The sequence below is a fragment of the Stenella coeruleoalba genome (assembly GCF_951394435.1).
Source record: "Stenella coeruleoalba genome assembly, chromosome: 6".
Taxonomy (NCBI): domain Eukaryota; kingdom Metazoa; phylum Chordata; class Mammalia; order Artiodactyla; family Delphinidae; genus Stenella; species Stenella coeruleoalba.
Genome location: NC_137151.1, coordinates 33,657,399 through 33,684,929, shown reverse-complemented (window position 1 = coordinate 33,684,929; position 27,531 = coordinate 33,657,399). Strand labels below are relative to the sequence as shown.

The 27,531-nt window shown below is 45.7% G+C and overlaps 1 protein-coding gene across 7 annotated transcripts in view; it reads right to left on the bottom strand.

Moving 5' to 3' along the window:
- The window catches only part of MGAT5 (alpha-1,6-mannosylglycoprotein 6-beta-N-acetylglucosaminyltransferase), a 581,503-nt gene that overhangs the window by 80,307 nt on the left and 473,665 nt on the right, over positions 1-27,531 (bottom strand). For all 7 annotated transcript variants that reach the window (XM_079924992.1, XM_079924993.1, XM_079924998.1 and 4 more), the window contains one exon: positions 14,093-14,226. In XM_079924992.1, coding sequence (XP_079781118.1) covers positions 14,093-14,226 — 134 coding nt within the window. The remainder of the gene's footprint in view (positions 1-14,092; positions 14,227-27,531) is intronic.

Below are 27,531 nucleotides of genomic sequence, written 5' to 3'. Positions count from 1 at the left end.
CAGCGCTTTTGTAACTCCCCTCTGCATCGTCCTCTGGCTGCGCCCCATGCTCAGCTGGTCACCCTGCTTCTCCGTGGAGCATGGCTTCCACGCGCTTGGCATCGCTCAGTGGCTTCTGCCCACTGTCAGCCGCCGCTCTCTTCTCGGCTCTCAGACAGCAACTTCTTCACCCATCCCTAAGCATCATTGTTCCCATACCGGTTGCCAAACTATTAGGGTTGGAGTAATAGTAAAAAGCCTCGAGGCAAATTACAACCACAACAGCTGTGTTTACTAAGAGCGACAAAGGAATCTGTCCCAGAGTTATGAGAGCAGGCAGGCAGTGACTCGGAACCTCCCAGAAGCACCTCACCCTCAGGATGATGGCTGGCTGCCTCAGCCTCCTGCTACCCCAGCCAGTCCTGGTTTTTGGAGGGGACCCTCTATTGGGCATGAGGGGCCTCTTTTCACCCACAAGACTTTGACAGGTTTTCTTCTCCCAGCTGCGGTAATTTACACTCAGCTGTTTATGCCTCTGTGGGAGCTACCAGTCACCGACAAGAGTAGGCAACTGGATGGTGGTTCTCCGCAGGGGCACCAAGAAAACGACTCTCCACCCCTAGGGCTCTCCAACAGCTCCCTAACCACCTGCGACAAGGTCTGAAATGCCACCATTCATCGTTCACACTTTTGGACCATCGGTGACCTCTCAAAGTATACACGTTGCAGCAAAAGGAATGGCATCGACACCTATCATCCATACATACCTTAAGGTGGATTGGTTTTTTCTAAACGTTTGCGAGGCTTTATCACCTGTGAAACTGACGCCTGTAAAACTGAGGTTATGTGGAAGTGCTTTGTAACTTCTCAAGCTCCTACAAATTCTTATTTGAATGGCTGGATTAGAAGGCAAGCATTCTTGAGAGACTTCAAACTGAAACTGGTACCAGGTGATGCCCTTGCACGGATTAATTTAGGCAACTTGCTATTACCATGGAAATAAGAGGGTGGGTCCTTGGGGGAGGGGCCTGGGGCTAGGAGCACAGGATACTGCCTGGTAAAACAAGGACACACACATCTTCTACAGCATGAGACAGTTCTTGGCTACATGGCAGCCGTCCACCATGCGTGGAAAGGAAGCGATTACGGTTTTACTTATCTAGGAACATTTTGACTACCTAGTACAGTGTTTCCCAAACTCGCCTATTTAAAAGAATCACCTGGAGCAACACAGCATTCCCAGGTCCTTTCCCTGGAGGTTCTGATTCTGAGGAGGGCCCCTTCCATCAGGGTGTTTAACACATTTCCAGGGGGAACTTATGATCAGGCAGCTTTGTTTAACACTGACCTAGATTCTAAGCACCGACTTAAGCTTTCCTGCGTTTCCTTGGAACAGAGGCTGGAAATCATTTTAGCAAAAACACCCCCATAAATCACTGCTACCCTGGAGGACTGGGCCAAGTCCCTGCATGGCCCTACAACAGAGCTGCTGCTTCAACTGTAGCCCTGAGAGGCTCTAGCAGTTGGGTTGAAAGGAGAGGTTTTCACTCCCAGGTGGGAAGGAGCCTGAAGACTTTACTACATTATACATGAGCAGTAAGCTGACCGGCTCCAAGTCCCAGATGCAGAGTCGATGGCCATGCATTCTTCCCAGCCGCCCCGATCCTCAACCCAAAGGCTGAAACTCCGTTCCAACTACAAGACCACTTGGCAGATGTAGCTCTGGCAGTATGTTATCAGGGCTGGGCTCTGACCAGAAGAAAAGCTCAAAGCCTCACATACAGATTTCAAGGACCTGGGCTTCCCGCTGGAACCACAGGCTGCAAATGGCCTTCGTCCTCCTCTCAAACTCCCCTTATGCCTCACGACTTGGCAGACCTCCACACAGGCCATTCAAAGGATGACGTGGCCTGGATGAAACGTGGAATTCATTCTTCCATTCAACTTTTTTTTCTGTCACTTCACCCTCTTCAGAGAAAACCTACTCCCTGAAAGCAGGAGACAGAAACAGTGGCTTCTTCCTAGCCTCCCTAGGGCAAGGTCACAATCTCAAATACCTCTGGGGGCCAAGCAGGCCATGGAGGTTAGAGATGGCCCCAGAAGGGCTATCGCCCCTGGAACATCCCCTGACCCATACGTGGAGGTAGCCACTACTCAGCTCAGCCACTCTTTGGCATGTGAGGCGTTAAGAGTCCAACGGGGGCTTCCCTGGTGGCGCACTGGTTAAGAGTCCGCCTGCCGATGCAGGGGACACGGGTTCGTGCCCCGGTCCGGGAAGATCCCACATGCCGCGAAGCGGCTGGGCCCGTGAGCCATGGCCGCTGAGCCTGCGCGTCCGGAGCCTGTGCTCCGCAACGGGTGAGGCCACAACAGTGAGAGGCCCGCGTACCGCAAAAAATATAAATAAATAAAAAAGAGTCCAATGGGCCACACCACCTACATTTTCAAGAGAAAGTGGGGATTCTGGCATGAATGAACCTTCCCAAGTGGGAAATTTCCCAATTTAAAAAATGTTGTGCTGGGCATTCCCTGGCGATCCAGTGGTTAGGGCTCCATGCTTCCACTGCAGGGGGCACAGGTTCAATCCCTGGTCAGGGAACTAAAATCCCGCATGGTGTGCGGTACGGCCAGGAAAAAAAAAAAAATGTTGTGATGGCTAAACAAAAATGTTCATGGGGTAACCTACATGGCAAAAGAATCTGAAAAAGAATATCTTCTTTTTCAGAAACGTGTGTGTGTGTGTGTGTGTGTGTGTGTATAAAACTGAATCACTTTGTTGTACACCTGAAACTAAAACACTGTAAATCAACTATACTTCAGTAAAAAAAAAAAATTAAAGAAAATGTCCATGGGGGCTTTTCCTCCTTGGAGTGCCTTCTCCTGTCTCCCACCCTCCTGCCCTTTTCCACCCGCCTTCAACGAACACATCCTCGCTCAGTACACTTCAGGCAGCCCGAAGTCCCCTGGTACCAGTGACACCTCTCCAAAGCCCTGCCAACGTTCCTGCAGCCAACAGCAGTAGGGGGGTTCATGGCTTCCCAGGAGGCCTGCCTCATCTCTGGACGGCACTGACGGTTGTTATGCTACGCCCGATCTTCCCTGAAAGCTCGGCAAGTTCATGAGCAGCGAGCAGCCCGTTTACTGTCCTTTTTTGGGTCATCCAGGACCAATCTGATTCCTCATCTGTTTGCCGCCCCTTTGGAGTTCTCACCCGCCCACCTGCAGCCTCAATCAGGCTTGTTGTTTCCAGGCCAGACACGCCAGTCTCTTTGAGCAGTCTTCCTAAAGCATGCTCCGAGTCACCCCACATGGTGCTCCTTCCAATCAAAAGGCTCTAATTGGGCTAGCTGATAATAATAACAGCAAAAACGAACAGATACTAATGAATACCAGGCACTGTTTTAAGAGCTTTGTATTTATTAACTCAGGCGATCTTCCTATGAACCCTAAAGAGGGGTGCTATGATTACCCCCCATTTTACAGGCGCAGGGAACCTAAGGCACTTGCCTGCAATCACACCGCTGGTCAGGGCAGAACCAGGATGGAACCCCATCAGAGTGACTGCCACACCCCAGAGCCCACTAGGTGCTCTCAAACGGATGGGAACACCAGCCCTTCGTTCTTTACCACTGAAGGTCTGTTATCCACTCTTGGCAGCTCCCCACACCGCTGACTCCCATAAGCTTACCGTCAAGGACTTCCTGAAGTCTCTTTTACACACACGAATGCCGTGTCCCAGCAACCCCGTCCTTTCCCCAAGGCAGTCGGTTTTATGGATTCTGTGCCTGGCCTGGCCCAATTATGCCGCTGCCCTATTTTGACGGCCCATAAGCTTGTCCTGGAGGTGATTTTCCCTGTGCCTTTGCTCTTGAAAGAATGAGAGGAGGCCAAGACGGAGTTCAGATTACAGCATCATGGAACTCTGGGGAACAAAACCAAAGAACATCCAGGCCTCTACCTCATTTTGCAGATGAGGAAAGTGAGACCTGGAGGGCAAAGGAATTCCAAGGACACGCAGCCAGCGAGCGGGTGCAGCTGAAATTAGAATCTGGGCATCTGCTTTCCCACCCAGGGTTCCTCCAACTGCTCCGGACTGTCTCCAATCCGTGTCTCTGGGCTTACACGGAAAGATGACAAGGAGGATGTGCTCTCTCTGACAATCGACAAACAAAAATCCTTGGGGGCTTTAAGATGACAGCGGAGAGCTGGCTAAAACAGGGGGCAGACGGCTAGGATGATGAGATGGGGAAAAGGCCACCCAAGCAAGGCTCTCTGATCTTCGAATTCACAAGTTCGCTCTTCACACACCGACGAGCTCACATCAGATGCCACACAGGGTTAGGTACAGTCAAGCACGTGGCCCACGCTGTTTTCGAAAAGTCCTTAAATCTCTTGGACTGCAGCCCTTAAAATCTTAAAAGCCATTGATTCATGCCTGATGTTCTCTTTCCATTTGGTTTCTCTTCCTTCTCCTCCCCCCACCCCACCCCCAAGCTTGTACTTGAACGTGGGAAAAGGCTCTGCAGAGTGACTGACCTCTATTGTGGGCCAGGCGCTAAGCCAGGCAGGATGGCATGCCCAGGGGACTGAGGCTCGGCCAGCAGCCGTCCTGGAGGGGCGCATCTGCACGGGGACATGGAAGTCCCGCCTCTAGGCAAGTGTGGTCTCGCAGGGATGGTGATGAGGTCTTTTCTGATTGATTCCCCGACCCCAAGGGGAATAAACTGGGGGAGATACAGGGATGCTTCTGAATGCTCTTCTGGTTGCAACCAAAACCGCAAGCTGCGCTCACAATACGTTTTCCAGAAAAATCTCACCAAGACTGAGCCCAGTTTCGTTATTTCAAAACGTGTAAGGCCAATGTGACCGAAGGTTGGTTTAAATGTATCTGGTTTATCTCTATCTCATCTGGGAAGGAAAGTCTGGCCAAGTACCTTAAAGAACAGGATGACAAGGTTTAGTTAACCTCTTACAAAAATGCGTTTTCAAGGATTTCAGTACGTCCTTTAAGTGAAAAAGGTCTTTGGCGATTCATTAAAACAGTATACTAAGAGCAGTTAAACCCTACTACGAAATAAAACAGCATTTCTCCAAACAACTTCCATTTCCAATTTTGCATTAATTTAAATTAAGCCCAAATCAACGAAATCAGTGAGTTAGATAATGACACAGTTTTCAGTATGGGATTCTATCTCAGACTCAGAGGTCACCTAGTCTAGAGACTTTCAAGATTTATTTTTGGTTGTTTAAAGCAGTTGAACCCTTTCTCCCAGTGAAATTTGACTGGAAATCCAAATCTAGGCCACAGAGAAACCAGAGCTGCTGTGGTAAGTGGGGACCAAATCGTGCAGCCGCCCCTCTATTTCCCACAGGAGCTGGTCTCCAGGGCCCCAGTGAACACAGGTGAATAATTATTTCTCATCCAAGGCTTAGCAAACTTCTTCTGTAAATGGACTCAGAGCAAATACTGTAGACTTTGTGGGAACACATAAGGTATCTGTCATATATTCCTTTGTTTTTATTTACTTACTGTATTTTTTATAACTTTCAAAATGTAGAAACCATATTGAGCTTGCAGGCCATAGGCCCACAGGCCACTGTTTGCCAACTTTGATTTAATTTAATTTTTAACAGCCTTACTGAGGTATAATTGGCGTATCATAAACTGCACATTTTTTAAACTTGCATCCATGGCCACATGTGCTTTCTAAAGGCAGTATAATGGCTTCTGGCAACATCATAACAATGAATGTTTTCTCTCCCAGATGCTTGTTTTCTGAGGCACCTTGTACAGAATAACATATTCAAAAGCCTGCTTCCTCCCCCCACATGGTCATCTGTTCAAATTTTTGCCCTCCAAGGAAAAAACTGCACATATTTAAAGTGTACAATTTTATAAGTGTTGACATATGGATATAATGGGAACCCATCACCACCATCAAGAGGGCAGATATGCCCACCTCTCTCCCTCAACCCTCTCTAGGCAAACCACCCATCTGCTTTCCGACACCATGGATTAGTCTGCATTTTCTAGAGTTTTATATACACAGACCATACAGTAGACACTCTCTTCTATGTTTGGTGTTTCCATTCAGTGTAATTATTTTGAGGTTCGCCATGTTGTTGGATCTATCAATAATTTACTCCCTTTTACCAATACCTTCTTCATTCATACAAGAGAGGAAAATGAGGACGGAGATGCTGCTCTAAATCGCAAAGATGACGGTAGAGCTGGCCCAGAGCCAGGTCCCAGCCTCTTCCCAGGTCCTCTCACTACTCATTTCACCAGGGGTTTTGAAAACCTCTTGACACAGGTAGAGCTCCACTCCTTTCCCTTCAAATCCCTCCTTCCCGTGTCCCTCAGACAAGAGCACAGGGCAATGCCCAAAGCAAAGCGCATTCCAAGTCGTACCCTAAACTCCACATATAAATCAGTGTTAAAAGAAATCAAAAGGAGATTCATCCATCCACTAGTTACCACATGCCAACCGTGCCAGGTACCACGCTGGGTAGAACAAAATCATAATGATTCCTGTCCTCAAATCACTTAAGTTCTTAGCAATTAAGAAAAGACTGACAGAAAAAGATAAGTATGATCACAAAATGGTTAAAATTACATAAAAGGAAGGAAGAGGATGCTGTGATACAGATGGGGAGAGGTGACATTTGGTTGAGGGCATACACGTGGGACAAGGGGGCCCTAGGAGGCGAGGGTTGCGGGGTGCCAGGGCAGGGAACAGCCTACAGAGGCTGAGCTCCCGGCGTGGGGGAGTGGCACCTGAGGCCTTGCATAGCCAGAGCCTGGGGAGCAGAGGGAGAGCAGTGGGTGCAGAGCACATGTGGCTTACGTGCAGGGAGGCTGCTCAACCACCGACCGACCGGATTTCACCTGAAACGCAACATACTCTAAGTTTACAATGAAGCCATTGGAGGGGTTTGAGAAAAGGAGGAACACAATCCAATTTACATTTTTAAAAAGATCACATGGGCTGCTGCTGTGGGGAAAATGGATTAAAAGGGGCAGGAAGGGGCTTCCCTGGTGGTGCAGTGGTTAAGAATCCGCCTGCCAATGCAGGGGACACGGGTTCAAGCACTGGTCCGGGAAGATCCCACATGCCGCGGAGCAACTAAGCCCGTGTGCCACAACTACTGAGCCTGCGCTCTAGAGCCCGCAAGCCCGCGTGCCACAACTGCTGAGCCTGCACGCCTAGAGCCCGTGCTCCGCCACAAGAGAAGCCACCGCAGTGAGAAGCCTGTGCACCGCAATGAAGAGTAGCCCCTGTTCGCTGCAACTAGAGAAAGCCCACGCGCAGCAAGACCCAGTGCAGCCATAAATAAATAAATAAATAAATAAACTTAAACGCGGGGGCAGGAAGTTAAGATGAGAGAAGGGAGAGGTTGTATTACGTTGCTGTTTGCAGTTGTATGGATTTATATCCTAAAGATGCACTATAGGCTTAGAAACTTGTTCTCCTTCATTTGTGCATTTGCACTTTCGTTTTGAATGGTTAATTACATCGAGATGCTTAAAACATTATTAAAGACTAAATGCGATATCATCTCTTTTCTAATGCACAGCCTAGTATGCCAGGAAATGTCTCAGAAACAGAATTTCAACTTACAGTTGATTTATCAGAAACTTGAATATGGGGTAAACACTGCATGTGAGAAGCAACCATAGTAGTGTAACATTTTTATTGAAAAAAAAAAAAAGGTAGTTCTGTGGGATATCTGTTTGGAAATCTCATGGTTTAATAATTGAAATGTGATAATAAAACTATATTACAAGTAAAAATAAATCATCCTTTTCCCTGTTCTGGGGCCTGTGGGTATGGGACTACGTGTCATTTTAGGGGAAGCTTTAAAACCACAATCTTTCATAAAGAACAGACTTGTTTAATCAACTATATTTCGGTAAAATTAAAAAAAAAAGACTTGTGGTTGTCAAGGGGGAAGAAGGGTGGGGGAGGGGTGGACTGGGAGTTTGGGATCAGCGGATACAAACTACTATACATAGAATGGATAAACAACAAGGTCCTACTGTATAGCACAAGGAACTGGGATCTATATTCAATATCCTGTGATGAACCATAATAGGAAAGATTATGAAAAAGAATGTATGTATATGTATAACTGAATCACTTTGCTGTACAGTAGAAACTAACACAACATTGTAAATCAACAATACTTAATAAAAAAAAGTTAATTAAAAAAAAAAAACAACACACAGTCTCTGTCATCTAGGTAAAAGGGAGTTTTCTAAATTCAGGTGAGACTAGCTGACTTTGGTTGCTGCCAGGGCAGGCTAGGACTGGGGCAAGCAAGGACCCTGGGGTCTGGAGCCAGGAACACTTGGAAGTGCTCAGATCAGGCGTATTTCCTCCGCAGAACTGGCTGTGAGGCTGTTGCTGAGTTCCTCATCTGGGTGGTGAGCACCCGGGAGCAATGTTTTACCTGTTATACCAGTATTTGTCCAGGGTTCCTGCCGTGCACCTAAGTCACACACGCAGACCTTGCTTCCTGGCTTCTGAATCCTGCTCTAAGCATGGACTCACCGATGGGGGTGGGCGTGAGGGTCACAGAACAGCTCCTCCAGCAAGTGGCAGCGGGGAGGCAAGTTTCCAAGAGGGGTGGTGGCCAGAACCTTGACCCTGGTTCTGGATTTGTCATGCCGTGGGCTGCAGAACCTCGGCCAAGTCCCTCCATCTCCTTGAGTCGGTTTCTCCTCTAGAAAGCAGCATGGTGAAGGAGGTAACAGCTACCCGTGCTTCCTCGGAAGGAATCATCATGCACCTCCCTAAATGATGGCTGTGAAAGGCCCAGAGAAGCGTAAACACCGCACTAATAAGGCCCTCTTTTACTATCAACGCATTAGCTATCGAATAAGCAGTAGCCTTTGCTGACTGCCTACTACTAAGAGGTGCCAGGCCCAGGGCTGGGGCCTCTGTCTTTATAGTAACAGATTTTAGTAAAATCACACTTCATTTTCCATGGATTGCTTATCCATCGGCCTGAATTATACAGAACATAACCAAGAACCCCCCAAAGAAGCTAAAAAGACCCCTGATGAGATCCAACAGGGACTGTTGGCCAAATGTGTCCTCCCAGAGAGAGTTGGTTTACATGGGACATGATGTAATTCAGGGGTCAGCAAATTTTTCCTATAGAGGGCCAGATAATAAATATTTTAAGCTTTGATGGTCATACAGTGTCTATCGCAACTATACGACTCTGACACTTTAGTGCAAAAGCAGCCATAGGTGATGGACAGGTGTGGCTATGTCCCAATAAAACTTTATTTACAAAGACATTTTTCACTCAGGGGCCAGAGTTTCAAAATAGGAATCTGAATATCTGGGTGCAGGCTTGTATTTGCCAGTTCCCCACAGGCTCTACCCTGCACATCCCCAATCTCACATCCCCATCAATTCTCACTATGTTTCCAATCTGACCCCAATAATGATATTAATAATAGTAGCAATCATTTATTTAGACTTACTCTGTGCCAGGCCATTTTCCAAGCACTTTACACATATTATTGCATTTAATCACTACAGAAACCCTATTGCCATCATCCCCAGGAAACATGAGGCCAAGTGAAGTTAAGCAATTTGCCCAAGATCAGGCAGGGGTGGCAAGAGGCAGGTTTGAACCCACGTCTGTATTCTTGACCACTACACCCTACTGCCCAGTAGGCACCAACTGTACAAACCAGGACTGCAGATGACCAGGAAGACACCAGGCCTCCCACCTCCTCTCAGAGTCCACTACTCATCACAGGTTTGCCCCACTCGAAGAGGCCAGGCACCAGAGATTAGCAGTAGCAATGTTTGCAAATGTACAGAAATGTGCTTAGTGGGAAGTGAGACTCAGTGGGTGACTGGAATCAGGCGCTATGAGGAGTAAAAAGTGATAAGAGCTGGCAGCCTGACAGGAGGAGCAGGAAGGACAAAGTAAAGAGGAAAAAGGGATTATTTATTCACTGATTGGCCAGCTACTCAGGGCCAAGCACTCTCCACAATCCCCATCATCCCAAGGCCTTGTGCTTTGATCAGCATCCCCTGTGCCTCACCTGGGTGCTTTCAAGAAATGCGGGATCTCAGCCCCGCCCCAGAAGGTCTAAATCAGAGTTAGCAGCTTCTAACAAGATCCCAGGTGATTCCTATGCACTATGAAGGCTGAGAAGCCCTGCTCTACATGGTACTTGTTACTGCTCCCATTTCCCAGGTCAGGCATCTAAGGCTCAAAGTGGTTAATTACTTCTCACACTGGTGAACTGCAGGCTAAGGCAGGAGCCCCAGTTTGTGGTTCAGCAGCTATGCTTATTCCCTGGAGGGGCTCAAAGCAAGGCCTTCAGAACAGTTACTTTAGTGGCAGGTGTGTATCAAGAAGTAATAAGAACATCATGGTGGGTCCATAAATATGAAAAATGCTGACCCACCATCAACAGAAGCGTCAGTTGTGCTCAGGATACTTTTTTTAAAGAAACATGGAAATAAAGAATACAGTTAAGCAAGATTTCAATTACTTCTAATTTCTACAATTTTCAAAATCCCTTATTTTTACAAAATTGCCTAATTTTTCACTCCCTGATGACTTAAGGTAACAGGATGTTGAAGGACTTTGAATCCACACTGGACAGACCTCTCTCCTTCTAGGCACATGTGTTAGCTGATGCCAATGACCAGACTGCAGCAGGGTAGATAGGGAGAACCTAGAACTGTGGGCTATCGGGCTAAGAAAGATATGTGTACTTGGAATCAGGCTGTACGTCATCCCATTTGATGCTAAGCGTCTTGGGTAATGATGCTTCCTAAGTAGGCATCTTTGGGTTCTGGAATCAGACAGTAAGGTCCCCTCTTTCCCAGCCACCTCCCTACTATGTATTATAACATGAGGACAAGACCACAGGGTACCTCAGCCATGAACTGGGGACCAGTGCGGGGAGTTGAAGAGTTAGCCCACTCCTCCTTAGCCTGTATATTTAACAGACTGTATTTCTTGATAGGCATTTGGAAGGCAGGGAAGACATATTTTAGAAGATACCCTTCATATGACTATAAGGGACAGAAACGACTCAGGATATTAGAAGGGAACAGAGTATGATAGACATGTATGATCTGGAAAAAGAAAGCTTCCAGAAACTCCAGCAACTACTCTCTCTCTCTCTCCAGGCTGCATGGGTGGTTTCTGTCTGTCTGCCTTCCTACCTGGCCCCTGCAAAGCACCCCACATTTCTCACGGTGGTACCTCTCCTCCCTATGGTTCCGCTGCACCATCCTCTCAACAACACCCTCTCCCTTTCCAAATCAGTCCTGCCTCCTCATCACTGGACTCCTGGAAGGCTTTTGGGTCTCATCACACCTCTGTACACATCGTTTTGACTTCTACACCCACGGCTCACTGCCCTTCTACTTTCCAATGTCAAGTGAAGAATCCCATTGATCTAGCTTGGCTTTCTGAGCCAGAATCGTGGTAGCCAACCACCAATGTCCTGCTGCCTTGGGTCAGAGGACAACCCGCTGGGCCAATCGGCGAAAGGTGGAGGGGTCATGGGGTGGCATTCCCCAATCACGTGCCTCGGCAGGTGGGGAGGAAGTGGCGGAGGAGTGATAGCATAGCAGCTATCTTCAGAATTTCAGTGAGTCCTAGAACCTGAGGGGGAGGGAGGACCGCCCAAATCATCTGGTCCAAAGCTGTATCAGCCCACACGCGCCCGCTGCAATCCCAGACCTCCCGGGACTGACAGTATTGCTCCCCTTCCCAAGGACGTCTGGTTGGATGGGAGGAGAGAATGGGGCGAAAGGTTGGAAAAAAATACAGCAACCTTCCTGCTAGCTAAAGTCAGTGTTGAACGTGACTGATTTCTATGCACTAGGTACTACGGGATGGGGAAGTTTTGAAGAAAGAAACTAAACTCTCATATACTGTGCTGTGTTCCAAAGTTTGAGATGATGTCCTGAATTGATGTGAAAACTTTACAGTACTTTTCATCTTTTGGGGTCTTTTGCATCAAAGAATGCTGGGTAATAAAAATGTATTAAAATGGAAACAACACCCCAGATTTTTGGTATTCAAACAAATTCTAATGTTAACTCACCACCTACTCAGTCTTTGGTAATACTTGAGTGATGTACAGGATGGGGAAGGTCAGGTCACTTGTGGGGTTTTGGAGGGATTTCCAACCCTAAACCACTCGGGCTAACACGGTTAATACTTTTGCGATTCTGACTGGCATCAAGAAAATCATCCTTTTACTGGCAGTATTACTTTGTCCAAAAGAAGGTGGCCAAAAAGCCTTCAGAACCAATTTATTGGTTTATTTTTCTAGGGAAACTGAAAAAGCTGCCAGAAGCACCTAGGAAGAAGCTGCACTTGGGTCCAAATCAGAAGTGTATAATTTCAAGGCCAAATCCACGTGGACATGCAAACTAGTTTTTTTGAACAGATACAGGAGGGAGAAGGGAGTTACAATTTTTTTTTTTAAAGAGCCCCAGTCTTCCTAAAACCAGTGCCATGATCCATTCTCTTTACAACGGAGTTGAGAACGAGAACATCTAATGTGCCCTTTTCAACCCAAGTTCACCTGAATGTCAGCTGAAAAATGCTCTGTTCACACAGGGCTGATTTTGACACAAAGGAAGCAAAGATATAAATTCATGGGAACATCTGAAATAACCACTTATAATCTCAACTGATTTTATTCTACTTGAGAGGAGAAAATGTGGAATAATAGGAAAGAAATCTTATTAACCAGCCCTAGTTTCTCAGGCTTGGCACTACTGATATTTTCTGCGAGATAAGTCTCTGCTGTGGGGCTGGCCTGTGCACTGTTAGATATTTAGCAGCATCCCTGACCTCTACCCAGTAGATGCCAGGGTCCCTACCCTCGATCACGACAACCAGAATTGTCCCTAGACATTGCCAGATGTCCCCTGGGGGGTAAAACTGTCCCCAGTGGAGAACTACTGTACTAAGACAGGATTCTAGCTCTTTACAGCAAAGACAGTTATCTGGAAATAAATCAGCTTCCCTGGAAATAAATCAGCTTCCCTGCAAATAGGCTGATGTGTTGCCCCTTCCACATAGTTAGCATTTTAGAACTGCAAAGGGGGTGGCAATGTTTTCCCTTTTCTGAACACGGGGTCAGAAAACCAAGAACAGGGAATCCTTCACCTGCACATCATGTGTGCTCTCTCAGGGATCAGATTTCTAACTTCCTAAGGAAGGGAGACAGGGTAACAGGAGAGCACAGTTCCTGAGCATTCCAGAAAGTGATTAACTTTTATGTTTAGGAAGAGGCACATTTTCGAAGTCCTGGAGACTGTTCCATCTTGTACAAACACGCCCTCCGAAATACTGCAAAATTTGCATGCTAAGGCGGACTTTCCTTATAAAAAGACTTGCATGCCATGTCAACAGGTCAGGCCCCAATCCGGTTCCTCTTCTCTCATACCTTCCCCAGAGGGGGCCTGGAAATAAATAACCCAGGAGGACCAAGGGGCCCTCCAGGGCCCAACAGTCCAGTGTTCTTGGAAAACCTGGCTCAGCCTGTGACCAAGAATGTTGTTTCAACCAAGATGTCCCCATGTAAACTGCCTGTGGTCAACCCAGGCAGGCATCTCCCTTTCCCACGTAGTGGAGTACTGACCACAGTACTGACCACAGCCAAGAGGATGCAAAGGCCACTGCCCTCCCCAGGCAAAAGGAGCTGCCTCCCTTTACAAATCATTTCACAGCGGGCAGAGGAAATGAGTCACTTGGCAAAGAGCCTCCTTGTGCAATGCTTTGCTCCAGAAAGGTATCCAGCCCCTGTGAGGCCCCGGCTTCTGGAAGCAAGCAGAGGATGGGAAAGGAGCCGGAATGCATCACTTCCAAAATGCAAAGAGTGAGGGGCACTGCTGTGCAGCCACCGTACAGATGAGCGGGTACATACAGCCTTTATTAGACACCCAGACGCCGATCAGCCCAAATCCCTGCATGTTCTTTTTTACTTCTAAGCAGACCCTGTCAAGCCGTGGGCACTTGGCTTGATCACTCCCCGGATCAAAGTTAAATTAAATTACGCGACAAGCTTCTTTTCAGAGCAATAGGCACGCACAGACTGACTCACCTTCCAGAAGCTATCCACTTTGCCGTACACAAGGGACTGGTTCTGCCTCTTGATTTCGTTAATGTGGTGGATATCGCTGGAGTTCAGGTGCTGCTCGACCACGAACCCCAGGAAGCTGTTGTCTGGGGTGTGAGCTGGTGTGGAAAGGATGGGACAGGGCAGTTAGGATTCAATCAGCAAGAAGGAACACCAACGATTACAAATGTCATGTAAGCTGTCTCAAACATATTTAAAGGTTTTCACTTCACCCTGTTCTCTTACCTGGGAGGAGCGAGGGGTGGCCTGCTCCCACCCAGCCCCAGCTCAACCATCACGGAGAACAATCCTCTCCAGGATGGATTAACCCAAGCCCAACCCTGCTTTTTTCAGTGGAAAGTCCATCTGTTTAAAATCCATTCAGCTGGGTTCTCCCCTCCTTCCTGTTTCCTCAGCCCAAGGCTACTGTCTCCCTCGTCCAGGTTTTACCAACTAGTGGCCAGAAATCTGTAAGGAGCAGGGCTGAATCCATGGTCCTCAGTAGGGTCAGTGGACCCTGCGGCTCTCATCTACTCCAGTTGTGTGTTCACCATCCAGTAGGGCACAAGGGGATTTGGGGGGCAAAACCAAGCAACATCACCCCAACCCTGCACCTCCTCCAAGAATCACTCACTAATGACAGATGTAATTCTGGGGCTGTGTACTGAACGGATGGATGGGATGAAGACAGAATAAAAGGTGAAGCTCAAGGGGAGGGGAACCCCCCCCAAAAGCCAACCACCCTAAGGAACCGTGTCTAGTCTCCAGGGTACACGACTCTGGAAGAGAAGAGGCATTTTCCTTTGGATCGAGTATTTTAACACTCGACCAAGGGAGAAAGCAAGCCCATACCCTTCTCAAACATTTGTCTCTCGTGCCTATAATTTTAAAAAGGAATTTCACCAGAAAGCCACAATCAGAAAATGAGTCTCTCTCGAGGAAACACAGGCCCTCCTCTCCTAAGCAGTCATCTGACCAGAGACATCTGCTTTGCAGGAGATGACCAAGCCTGCAGAGGCCTCACAATATGAAATGAAGCAACTGCTCGGCTTGGCTCTGACCTTAATAGAACGACTAAAAATAACTTAAGTGGAGAGAGACTGGATATTCGGTAAAGTCCACACAGTGCCACCCATGCCCTATTCATTCACCGGTGGGTGGTCGACAACGGACAACCGGAGGAAGCTGGTTCCTGTGTCTTGTTTTGGTTTTCTCAGGACTCTCCCAGGTGGGAAGCAGGGACAGAAGCCCTTAAAGATGCTCTAGGGATCTGAAGGCCCGGGCCCCACGCATGCACCCACAGGAAGATGAACCGGGAAGCCAGGTGGAGAGCCGTGAGCTGTGGACGTGAAGGAGATGCCTAAATACTCGTGATCACCATCCCGTCTCCCAGGCTGCTGCCTAATGGGGGTGACAGATGAGGAGATAATAGGGTTGTGTCTGCAGAGTCGTGTGTGGTCTGGCCAATCTGTTATTTCATTTCGGTGTTTTTGAACGAGTGCCCAGAGGCAATGGCAATGGCTGCAGTTGGCTGGAAAGTAAATTACTGAATAAGTTCTACTGACAACAAGAGGCAATGGTTGCTTTCATTTTTTCCTTTTGGAGGAGATGGCAGGAAGGGGGTCTGAAGGGGTCTGGGGGAGGGGAAGAGAGTCTGCGTGCATTTGAAATGTCGATCAGGCAGCTCAAGAAATCTCTTTAAAACTTATGGTTCGTCATAGAAATTCTGAAATAGAATCAGACACTTTAAACTCTGAAATCGTGGTTTTATCTTCAGAAAATGTATGTGGTAACTAAAGCTCCATGTTTTAGATACTCGTTTCTGCAGTTCAGTTATCTAGTCTCTAGGTGGGCCTGTCTTAAAAAGGAAATAATCTAGTATCTAAAACACCTAACAGGTTAGAAAAATACATCATATACTAAGGTATGTTCAAAAATAAAATGATCATCAAGACCCAAAAGAGAAAAAAAACACCTCATATCTGTTTATATTTTCGTGTCAAAGGTTCCCCACAGCTTGAACAATGAGAGCGAGAGGCAGTAAATAATCTACTCAAAAAACTTGTGGGGTGGGACTTCCCTGATGGTCCAGTAGCTAAGACTCTGCACTCCCAATGCAGGAGGCCTGGGTTCGATCCCTGGTGAGGGAACTAGATTCCGCATGCTGCAGCTAAGACCCTGCGTGGAAGGAAGGAAGGAAGGAAGGAAGGAGGGAGGGAAGGAAGGAGGGAGGGAAGGAAGGAGGGAGGGAAGGAAGGAGGGAGGGAAGGAGGGAAGGAGGGAAGGAGGGAGGGAAGGAGGGAGGGAGGGAGGCAGGGAGGGAGGGAAAGAGAGAGAGAGAGAGAGGGAGGGAGGGAGGGAGGGAGGGAGGGAGAGGGAGGGAGGGAGGGAGGGAGAGAGGGAGGGAGAGAGGGAGGGATAAATAAATAATAAAAAACTTGTGGGGAATGGTGGGGTTTTACCATTTTATGAGTATCATTTGGTACTAAATTGACTATTTGGACACTGTATGAGGAATAAATTACACATACAAGCTCTCCTCTAAGTTTTCATCTACACACCTTATTTCAACTCCTCTCTCTCGTCTGCAGTATTAAACTTGGGGATCGACAACCTGCAGGACCCGTTTAAGAAGCTCAGGTGCGACTTAAGTTAAAAATAGAGGTAGCACTTAGAAATGCACTGCCACGTTTCAAGAGCAGCAGGCAGACCAGCCATGTCTCCTCCCAGGCCACACAGGACCCACAGGACCCTGACTGTCTATAACATGAGGGGATGCTCAGTTGAGACTCGTCCGGCAGGTGATTCACAAGTACCCACACAGCAGGCGTGTATTGCTTCCAAGGAGCCGGCCAGCAGCCGGGTGCCTTCCTGGTGTCATCCCCATCGCGAGCCCTGGTCTGAACACAAGTCTTCCTAAAGTTGCTTATAATAAACCAAAAGCCGAAAGTACAGGCTGATGGATCTGAAAGGATCTTTCTGTGGAGATCTACCCTCAGGCCAAGCTTTGTCTTTTGCTTTGCCTTCAGATGGGAACACAGACTTCAGCTGTGGGAACGGTTTTCAAAGGGAAGGTATTTACATTTCAAGGTAAATCAAAGAAATCCCATCATAAATGAGACACAGGAAATCTTGTACTTTTGGAAATCACTCCAATCCAGGCGGTAAACAAATGTGATTTTTTTTTAAATAACTGAGAATCCGAGTGCTTTATAGTGACCATTTCATTATATCTTCATGACAACCTTATAACATGTTTGTACAGATGAGAAAAGAGAGAGTTACTTAAACTACCCAAGTTGACACGCCAGGAAATGGCAATGTTGGGATTCAGAGCCAGACCAGCTGTTTCCAGAGCCCAAGCTCCTTAAAGCACTTTAATATACAGCTTCAGAGTCCAGATATTTTATTTTCTGGACTCTGTGAACCAGGGTGGTAAACATGCTTTGGAGGAGAATAATATTGTAAGGTAGACCAAAATACACATAAAAGACTACTTTAAAAATATATACATATATATATAGAGAGAGAGAGAGAGAGAAAGAGAGGGAGGGAGGGAGGGAGGGAGGGGGAAGGGGAGGGGTAGGGGAGGGGTAGGGGAGGGGAGGGGGCAGGGGAGGGGAGGGGGAAGAGACTTTCCTCAGCTTGAGCTACTTATATGTATGTGGAAGCAAGCTGATTTTTTCTACGTGGTACAAACTGGAAGGGATTTCCTCAACATTAGTAATGATCTTTAAAGAATTTTAGGACATTTTTTCTTATTAAGAAAAGCATTATTTTAAGTACTTGGAAAGCACCTATTCACAAATGATTACAAACCAAATCAGGTTGGTGAGTTTCCTGAGCTGACTCCTGCAATGACTTCTTTGAAGAATTACTGTTAGTTTAGATGGAATAGTTCATTCAGTGACAAACATTTTAGAGCACTCTTTCTATGAACCACATTTATATGCTAGGTATTGAGGAACTACAACATAAAGATGAGTTTCTGCCTTCATGGAGCTTACCAACTACTTAGTAAATTAGGTATACACTGTATCTACCAAGCAGTTATAATGTCCTCGTTTGAAATGTAATTCACAACTTTTATTAAGTTAAACTGAACCTTCTTTCAACAGCATAAATTCTCCTAGGTCTGATTTTTCAACCAGTCAGTTCTAAACATCTCTTAAGAAGTACAAAATTCCTTCTAGCAGATGTCTGCCAGCCCTGCAGTGTTGGGGACCCCCAAGCCACCTAGTCACCAAGGGCAGAAACTGCAGGGCCAGCTGGGCTCCCTCTGCAGCCTCACAGCCATCCAATTCACCAAGTTCAGGGGATGTCAGCTTCTCAGAAGCCATCTCCTCCTTCTCTCCTGTTCACCTTTTCTAGTTCTGACCTCACCAAATCTTGTCAAAACTTCAATAGATAAGTTTTTCTTTAAATAGAAACGGTTTTCCTGGTTATAATAGAAACACATCCGCAGTGTATAACTTTTTTTCAGACAATAAAGACAGTAGAAGGAAAGAATGATGTCACCCATCATCTTACCACCTAGAAACAACCACTATTAGGCTCCTTTTTTCTAGACTCATGGATCCTTTTTAATCCTCAAACCAAAGTTGGGTCTTACAAAATTGGATCTTTTGTGAATTTCTTTTTTCTCTTACAGCAAGTGCTACAGGTATCTTTCTGGGGTAATAACCATAGCTCATCACTACTTCTTAAAGCAGCACAATACCTCAGTGCCTAGACTGAGGATGCAATGCCCATGGCTCTGTTCTGCCAGCATCACGTAGTGGAACTAACTGCACTTCCCACACCAGCCACGCAATTCTGTTCCATTCGGGTGGCTTGAACCGGTGCCAGTCTTGACCCCTTATCTCCCCCACTCCCCATGCCTCCAAGGATGGACACATGATCACAGGACTCGACTCGACCAAGGCTCACTTGAAAGGTGGGTTTACCATCCAAGTCCCGCCTATCACAGTTGCTCCATGATGCGCGCGCTGCTTTTGGAGTCAACATCTTGCTGCTACGGTTACTAAGCTGGCAGGGTAGAAGTCCAGAGCTGCACATGTTATCTCCGTGCCCACGTGAGGAGAGCCTGCCTGAGAATGACGCTAATCCAGAGACATGCAGAGCCGAGATAGGGAGAGGGTAAAGAGACCCTCCAAGCCCTGAATCCAGCTCTGCCTTAAGCCGGTTTTCACAATTCCCAGTGACAAGAGCCAACAAACCCTTGTGACCAAGCCAATTCGACTGAAATCCTGTCTAATACACCCTACCACTTTAGGATGTTTCCAATTCTTGACTATCTAAATCAATGACTATCGAATATCACTGCACCCGCATAAACTCTGCAGTGGATTTCCGAGCAGTCTCCACACCTCCAGCCTTGCCCCTTCGTCCCGTTCTCACTGCCTCCTAACTCCAGTCCATCCTTTGCGTTGCCTGACAAATATGTGACTATGGCAGTTTCCTGCAGAAAAGCTTCACTTCCCTCAGGGGGAAGCAGCGCCAAGTACACCTGTCATTCCAGGTCACCCTTCCACGGATATCTCTTCTTCACGACCTACCCGGGGTTTTTAATGCCATGTTTTTCCATCTTATTTCATGCTGGCATGTGTCTGGCATGTCTATCACTTCCTCCTGCCTTTAAGTCTCAGCTCTCATCGCCTCCTAGTTGAAGGGTTCCCTGACTCCCTAAGACTGAGGTGAGTAGCCTTCTTCTGCTCTCTTAGACCACGAAGAGTTAGAGTCCTTATCACACATCACTGTCTCCACTTATGACTATATGCTCCTTGAGGACTGAGCCATGCTTTATGTGCCTCCGACTTCCAGGAGCCCAGAGCATAGTAGGAACTGAGGAAATGTTTTTTGAATGAACGACTGATTAAGTCAATGATGAATGCTTCATTACCTGGTGTGACTGACTTTGTAGGCAGAGCTCTATTACTAGGCAGCAGAGGTCACGCCTGAATTACTTCCAGCATCATGTTCTTTGCACACAAGCTCCCAAACCAAAGCCCATTCTACTCAGGATTCATCATTAGCTAAGGAAGCTCACCACTCTACCCTAGAACCTAGCTCAGGCCTAGTATAGTACAGATGTTCAATAAATATTTATTAAATAGATAAATGAACATATCTTTTTATCTAGGTCACAAAGTAGATTTGGGAAGAAGGGAAACAAATCAGTGATCTAGGCTTTTAAAATTCTAACATCACAGGTTTCTCAGTATCATCATTCATTCAACATTCGGCACATTTACTGAGCACTTACTATGAGCCAGGCAACAACTTAGGAGTTAAGGATATACCAGTGAACAAGATAAGCATGGATGAAGCTCCCCTCATGGAGCTTATATTCAGCCAGGGAGGAAGACAGTAAACAATTAAATAAAATAATTTAGTTTTGTACATAAAAAAAATAAATAAACACAATTTGGTGACCAATATTGAACTCTCGTTAATGATGTCATGCTGAAACATCTAAGGGTTAAGTGTTCTTTTATGCATAAAAGGAAAAAAAAAATGGATTGATGGATGGAGAGAAGATAGACATATAGATGGATAGGTCATAGAATAAAGCAAACTGTTAACTGTGGAGTCTAGGCTTTGGGTTTCTATTGTACATTTCTTTCCATTTTTGTATATTTCAAAAATTTCATAACAAAACAGGGAAGAATTCTGGCTGCTGTCACGGCACTCACAATTTTGATGCTGACTCTGGTGATGACGAAACCTACATGACAGAAAAAAACTCTACTGAAAAATAGCTACATCACACAAGTAGCCGTCTGATTTTAAAATGTGCACACAGTGATGCTTTGCTTCAAATTTCATCAAACTTGATTTTGTTTCCCAAATGGTAGTGATGCTAGGCTCTTGGAGAGACAGGAGGCTGGGATACAGGCTAGGGAAACTATTATGTACAGTTGAGTTGAAAAGATGAGCATCTGAATTGTTGACAGAAGGCACACCAGAGTAAATTTTTCAAGTGTCAAAAAGCAATTTAGGAGGGAATGGACCCCTTAGAAGAACATTTCTCCTGGAGGCTGAGTCTCAGACTGAAGGAATTACAAGGCTGATCCTGTTACTCACTGGTCAGCACAGATGTAAAAAGCAAGAGCCCTCCCGATCCAAGTGAAAGGCCAAAAACGCTGTTTGAATCAAAAATAGCTCCTTTGCTTGTCAGGCCCTGAAAATAAAGTCGTACATGGAAGCCATGGGTCCTCAGCTGAAGCCAACATGTTTGTCACTTGCACGAAAGGGAACTGGCTTGTTTCTAAAATTCCTGTTTCGTCAGGCAAAATTTTTGGTCTACAAGCCACTATTCCCATCTGATCACACAAATAAACATGGATGCAAACCCCAAGTCCTTGGAGAAACTCAAAGAGTTAGAATGTCAATGACAACGACCACCAGTATGATTTGAACAACTCTTGAAAACCCAACCATGTGAATCATTTCTGTGGGAAGACAAGGGAGAGTAACATGAGTTCACTGGCTTCAAGAAGCTTCTGTACTCTTAGATTTTTTTTTAATTGAAGTATAGTTGATTTATAATGTTGTGTTAATTTCTGCTATACAGCCAAGTGATTTAGTTTATACACACGTGCGTGCACACACACACATACACACACTTTTTTTTTTTTTTTTTTGCAGTACGTGAGCCTCTCACTGTTGTGGCCTCTCCCGTTGCGGAGCACAGGCTCCGGATGCGTAGGCTCAGCGGCCATGGCTCACAGGCCCAGCCGCTCCGCGGCACGTGGGATCCTCCCGGACCGGGGCACAAACCCGTGTCCCCTGCATCGGCAGGCAGACTCTCAACCACTGTGCCACCAGGGGAGCCCCATTTTTTTTTAATATTCTTTTCCATTATGGTTTATCACAGGATATTGAATATAGTTCCCTGTGCTACAGTGTAATCTTAGATTTGTACATTTCTTACCCTTCCCTACATTGTTGCATGGACTAAAAATAGAACAGGCATTATTGTTCAATTTAATTTAATTCAATCGATAAGTATTTTCTGAATGCCTACTATGTGCCAGATATTCTTCAAAGTATGGGAGTCTCAGCAATGAACAACACAGACAAAACTCCTACTAATACTATCCTCAGATTCCAGCAGAGAAAAAAAGAAAATAAACAAAAGTCCGTGAAGCATAAATGCTAAGTGATAATACAGTTATAGAGGAAAAGAAAGCAGAGAAGGGGTATAAGAAGTTGGGGGAGAAAGGAGTTGCATTTAAAACAGGTAGGGGTGTCAGGGTTAGTCTCACTGAAGTGACATCTGAGTTAAAGACCTGAAGGAGGGGATATGGAAGTCTAATGAAACAATGTCCTGGAGGATGGAACAACTGATGCAAAGGTCCTGGGGTAGGAGTGTGCCTGGGCCATCCAAACAACAGTAAGGAGGCTACAGAGTAGTGAGCAACAGGACACGTAGTAAGAGATGAGGCTGGGGTGGGGGTAGTGGGGCCAGACCACTCCAGGCCTTGAGGCAACTGGGGTGATTCATCTTGCCCTACAGTGAGAGGCTACGTCACTGTGGGCACAGGAGTGTCATGATGTTACTTACATTTTCATTAACTCCATTCTGTGGTTGGGTCTACTTTGTTCTTTATTCTTTTTTTTTTTTTGCGGTGCGCGGGCCTCTCACTGCTGTGGCCTCTCCCGTTGCGGAGCACAGGCTATGGACACGCAGGCTCAGCGGCCATGGCTCACGGGCCTAGCCGCTCCGCGGCATGTGGGATCTTCCCGGACCGGGGCACGAACCCCTGTCCCCTGCATTGGCAGGCAGACCCTCAACCACTGTGCCACCAGGGAAGCCCCTGTTCTTTCTTCTTAATTCAACCAATATTTATCACCAGTGATGTTACAACTTCAGGGACTGAGGACTCAGCAGTGATGATGCTCATGGAAATCGCAAAGTGGCATCTGGGCAGATGGGGGAGGGGAAAGGAGAAGCCCGAGGCTCAGGGAGGGAAGGCTTTCTGGAGGACAGGACACCTCCCTGGAGGGTGAGCAGGGGGTACGTGGGGAGCGAGGGACACGGTTTCCAGACAAAGGAACAGCACATGCAATGGCCTGGCTGTCAGAGAGAACTTGGCACCCTGGGAGACCTAAAAGCCTACACAGGAGAAAGCACCACATCAGAGGCCAGATGGTATAACAAATGCAAAGGGGTTGGAGGTGAAACAGGGAGGCTCTAATGCCTCCAGAATCCCCAATCTGTTCCTCACTCAACTCTATCGCAGCTCCCAAATTTCTACATGTATCGAGAAACGCTGAGCATCTCCCAGCCCGGATTATAATTACACAATATGAGCCACCCAGAAGGCAAATTCTCAAAAGGACTAAAAAAATTACTTAAGTAAAAATAAACCCGTACAAACAGACTTTGCTTCGAAAATGGGACATGTTCTATTACAGTGATATGAACAGTGAGGTTGCTAAACAGACTAATAAGCGCTACGGAAACTTTTCAACGACAGGAGGTAAATATAAGCCTGAGATGCAGCTTGCCTGAAACTAGGAATGGGGAATCTGGTAATCTCTGCTTTTGCTACTTTCAGCCACAGTCTTCAGGGCAAGAGAGGACAAAACTCAATTAGATGAAGATGTTTTCCCACGACTGATGAAGTTGTGAAAGAGGGTGTCAGGCAGATAATTAGAACTATTCAAATACGGGATAATTCAAGGTGCAAGACACCAACTTCAGGGGGTTATTTTCTCTTGTAAATGGTACAGGCAGATGTCTTCTCTATTTGATTGTTCTGTGTGGGCAGATTCCTTTCATTCCTTTACTGGGGTACGATGCACCTTGTTTGGGACTGAGAAAAATAAGAGAATACCCGATTTTTTCTAAACTCCTTCAGGAGTTTAGAAAAAGCAGTACGCACAGCAGATTAAAGGCTGTTGACGGAAATAATGCCTAAATATAGGGTCAAGTCCCTGGCAAGCCCAGAAAAGGCAACAATTAATTCTCAACAAGAATTAGCAAAAGTACCCCAAATAAATACAAAGTCCACTTGATAGACTATATAAAACAGCCTTGGAAACAATGGTTTGAAAAGTTGAACCTTGAAAATATTTTTTGACATAGTAAATGGAAAAATAGCAGATATAAAATTTTAGTATGCGTGTTATAACTATGCAAAAATACACCCCTGAAAAAGATAATAATGCTTACATTAGGATATGGGGGCCTTTTTCCTTCGGGGGGCTTTCCCTGTTTTTATAATAGGGTTATTATTATTTTTTTAATTTGATTGGAAAGATGGAAGTCATTTAAATAGAGACTGCAAGAGAAAAATAAAATTTTGCTATAAGGGTGATATGAAAGCAGCAAAGTGGTGAAGAATCATGGTGGCACCTTCAGAGACCAGCAGACTGTCTGGTGAGGTCGGGGAGGCCAGGGGAGGGCCGTGGTAGGGGAGAGAAGGCAGGGGGCCCGGGAGCTATGCTATGGGATTTGGAACTGACCCCACGGGCAAAGGGAAGGCACTGTGGTTTTTGAGGAGGAATAGCTTGGTCCATGCTGAGCTTTTCAGAGCTGGCTCTGGGGCAGGAGGAGGGTCTCAGTGCCCAGCTCAGAAGCGACACTAGAGTATTGACAAAAGGGAAAAAGAACAAGAGGCCTGCCCTGACGGAGGAAGAACTGCACTTCTCAGCTCAGCTTCCTGGAAAAAAAGCGATCTTTGATCGCTCAGAGATCTAGTTAAATGTCCTTACTGTTGTCTGACCACTCGGTTGGTCCCTATAGAAGCTGCTTAGGAAGGTGCTGGGAACAGTCTATGCTGACACACAAAAATGCCCAAATGCAAACAGAATACACAGAGAGGATAGTTCTAGTGAAATTCTGAGATTTGGGGCAAAACAGTGAAGAAAAAGAAAGCCAGGCTTTTCAGCTTGTAGAAATTCTACCAACTTAGTGAGGAAATGAGTTAGAGGAGAAATACAAGCAGCCTTAAAGTGAGAAGTGCTCTCTGAATATTCAAGAGCATCGACCTGGTCACGAGCATCCGTCTCACTTCCCTACCCCTAAACATGCTTCAGGAACAGTGTGGGTGTGTTCTTCTCTTTCCTTATCCTCCTGCTGGGCCCTTTCTAGACAGCCTTCTCCACCCTCTCCCTGTACTGTACACCTGCCAGAACACTGGTAATCCCATAATAAGACAGCCGGACTTGACGACGACCTGATTCTACAAGTACAACACTACTTCTGTGGTCTCCAAACTTTTCCTTGTGCATCCCATCAAGAGAAAACAATCCAGGTACAGCCACGGTGTATGTGCACATTATACATCAATTATGTAATGATTACTATCAGCCCATCTATTAAGCACTAGTAAATCTGTTTCATTTTTCAAAAATTGACAAGACATAGGTACACTTTTGACACTTTCATCTTCTACTCAAAGGAATGGTCTTCCCCTTCAGGCCGTGAGAATAGTCACACTTACTGGAAGGAAGATTCTATGGCAACGACCGAGTTAGACTGGACCCGGACTTAGCCACGAGGAAATTTTCCATCACCCTGCTACCTGATGGATTTTGCCACCATTGATGGTCCCCACCTTGCTCCGCTGTCTCATTAGGAATTGTAAAATGCTGATTTTCTAAGTTTTCATTCCTTTTGCATTTATTAGCTGTGATTTCCCCATAATTAACAACGTTCTCTCATCAACTATTTGATTATCTTCAAATACAATTTGTCCTAGAAAGGCACGATCAAAGCTGGATTCTTTCCATTTATTTTTCAGAGTAATGAAGTCAGTGTCTTAGCAACTCGCAAAGGTGATCGATTGATTTTCTGGGTTTTTCTTGCTTGGACTATCATTCTGGATTCATGGATTATTTTCCATTGGTTTGATTCAAATCCACTGCAGTCATTATTTTTTTTTGATGCTCAAACTACCCCAGCTTTGGCTCCTGTGTCCTCTGACTCCACCCCAGGGGTCCTTCTTAGCTTCCTTGCTTCCACGTGAAAGATGTCCCATCTTTAACGGTTCCTGCCCTAGACCTGGAATCACCTATTTATCTTAGAAGGAGGATCCTTTAGTGGGAAAGGTACTTAGGAAATCCCAATCTGAGTGTTAAGGATACTCACTGCCACTGGATTGTCTTTACTTTTGATCCTTTTCAAAGTACAGAGTTAGGAAACATTTCCTTTTCAGAGAGAAAATATAAGTTCATAGTGATATTTCCTATTCAAGCTGAGTATTATACAACCTTTACTTAAATTCTTTATACACTCCCCTCTTCCTATATACTGCAAACTGTAGTTCCTACAGTATAACTGTAATAGTTTCAAATAACAATATAAGTATTCCCCACTACAACTGTATGGTCCAAAGACTGTGCTTAAAATCACTTGAAATAATTATTTTATCTGTGTGAGAGATTAGCACCAACCTGATACAGATTTCTTGTTTCATTTTTTGATCTCTTTTCAATCTTTAGTGAATTCTTTTTTCTTTTTAAATTATGTAAAACATTTCTATGGTTCCAAAGTCAAAATAAAGTATGTTAAGAGACATCTAGCACAGGGAACTATATTCAATATCCTGTAATAAACCATATGGGAAAGAATATAAAAAAGAATGTATCTGTATGTATAACTGAATCACTTTGCTGTACAGCAGGAATTAATACAACATTGTAAAACTATACTTCAATTTAAAAAAAGAGACATTTATTTCCTATCCCTGCAAACCCTCCTCCAGTGGTAATCATTTTTATTAGCTTGTTATTCTTCCATTGTTTCTTTTGAAAACACAAGCACATTCATACATGTACACACACTTCCCTCCCACCATACCCTTCTTATATAGAAGGGGGTGACTCCACATACCTGCCTGCACTTTGGTTTTTACCACTTAATATATCCTAGACATCTCCCTCCAGAGACTGGAGTCTTCCCTCGGCCCTTTTGCACAGTTACACATGACTTCGCTCTATCAACAGACCATATTATTCACTCAGTCCCCTATTAGGAACCTCTGGGTTATTGCCAGTCTTTTCCTAGTACAAATCGTGCCACAATAAATGGCCTTGTACACACTGTACACATACCATGTCTGACCTTTGCTCACGTATCTTTGGGATGGATTCCTAGATATGACCTTGTCAAAATGCCTAGGAAGCTCTGCTAGACAGTGACAAATCCCCTTGCACAGGGGCAAGTACCAGCCGGGCTGCATTCCCACTGCTTTCCCTAAGTCTCACCATAGGAAGAGCTGCGTCAGCAAACTTTCAGATTTTTGCCAATCTGATATGCGGGACATGGGATCTTGGTGCAGTTTTAAAATGCATTTCTCTTATCATGAGTGAGGTTAACATGTTTTCATATATTGGGGGCAATACATTTCTTTTTTCTCCGAACTGCTTTTGCCCATTTCCTACTGGATTGTGGAATGTTTTCTTCTCAA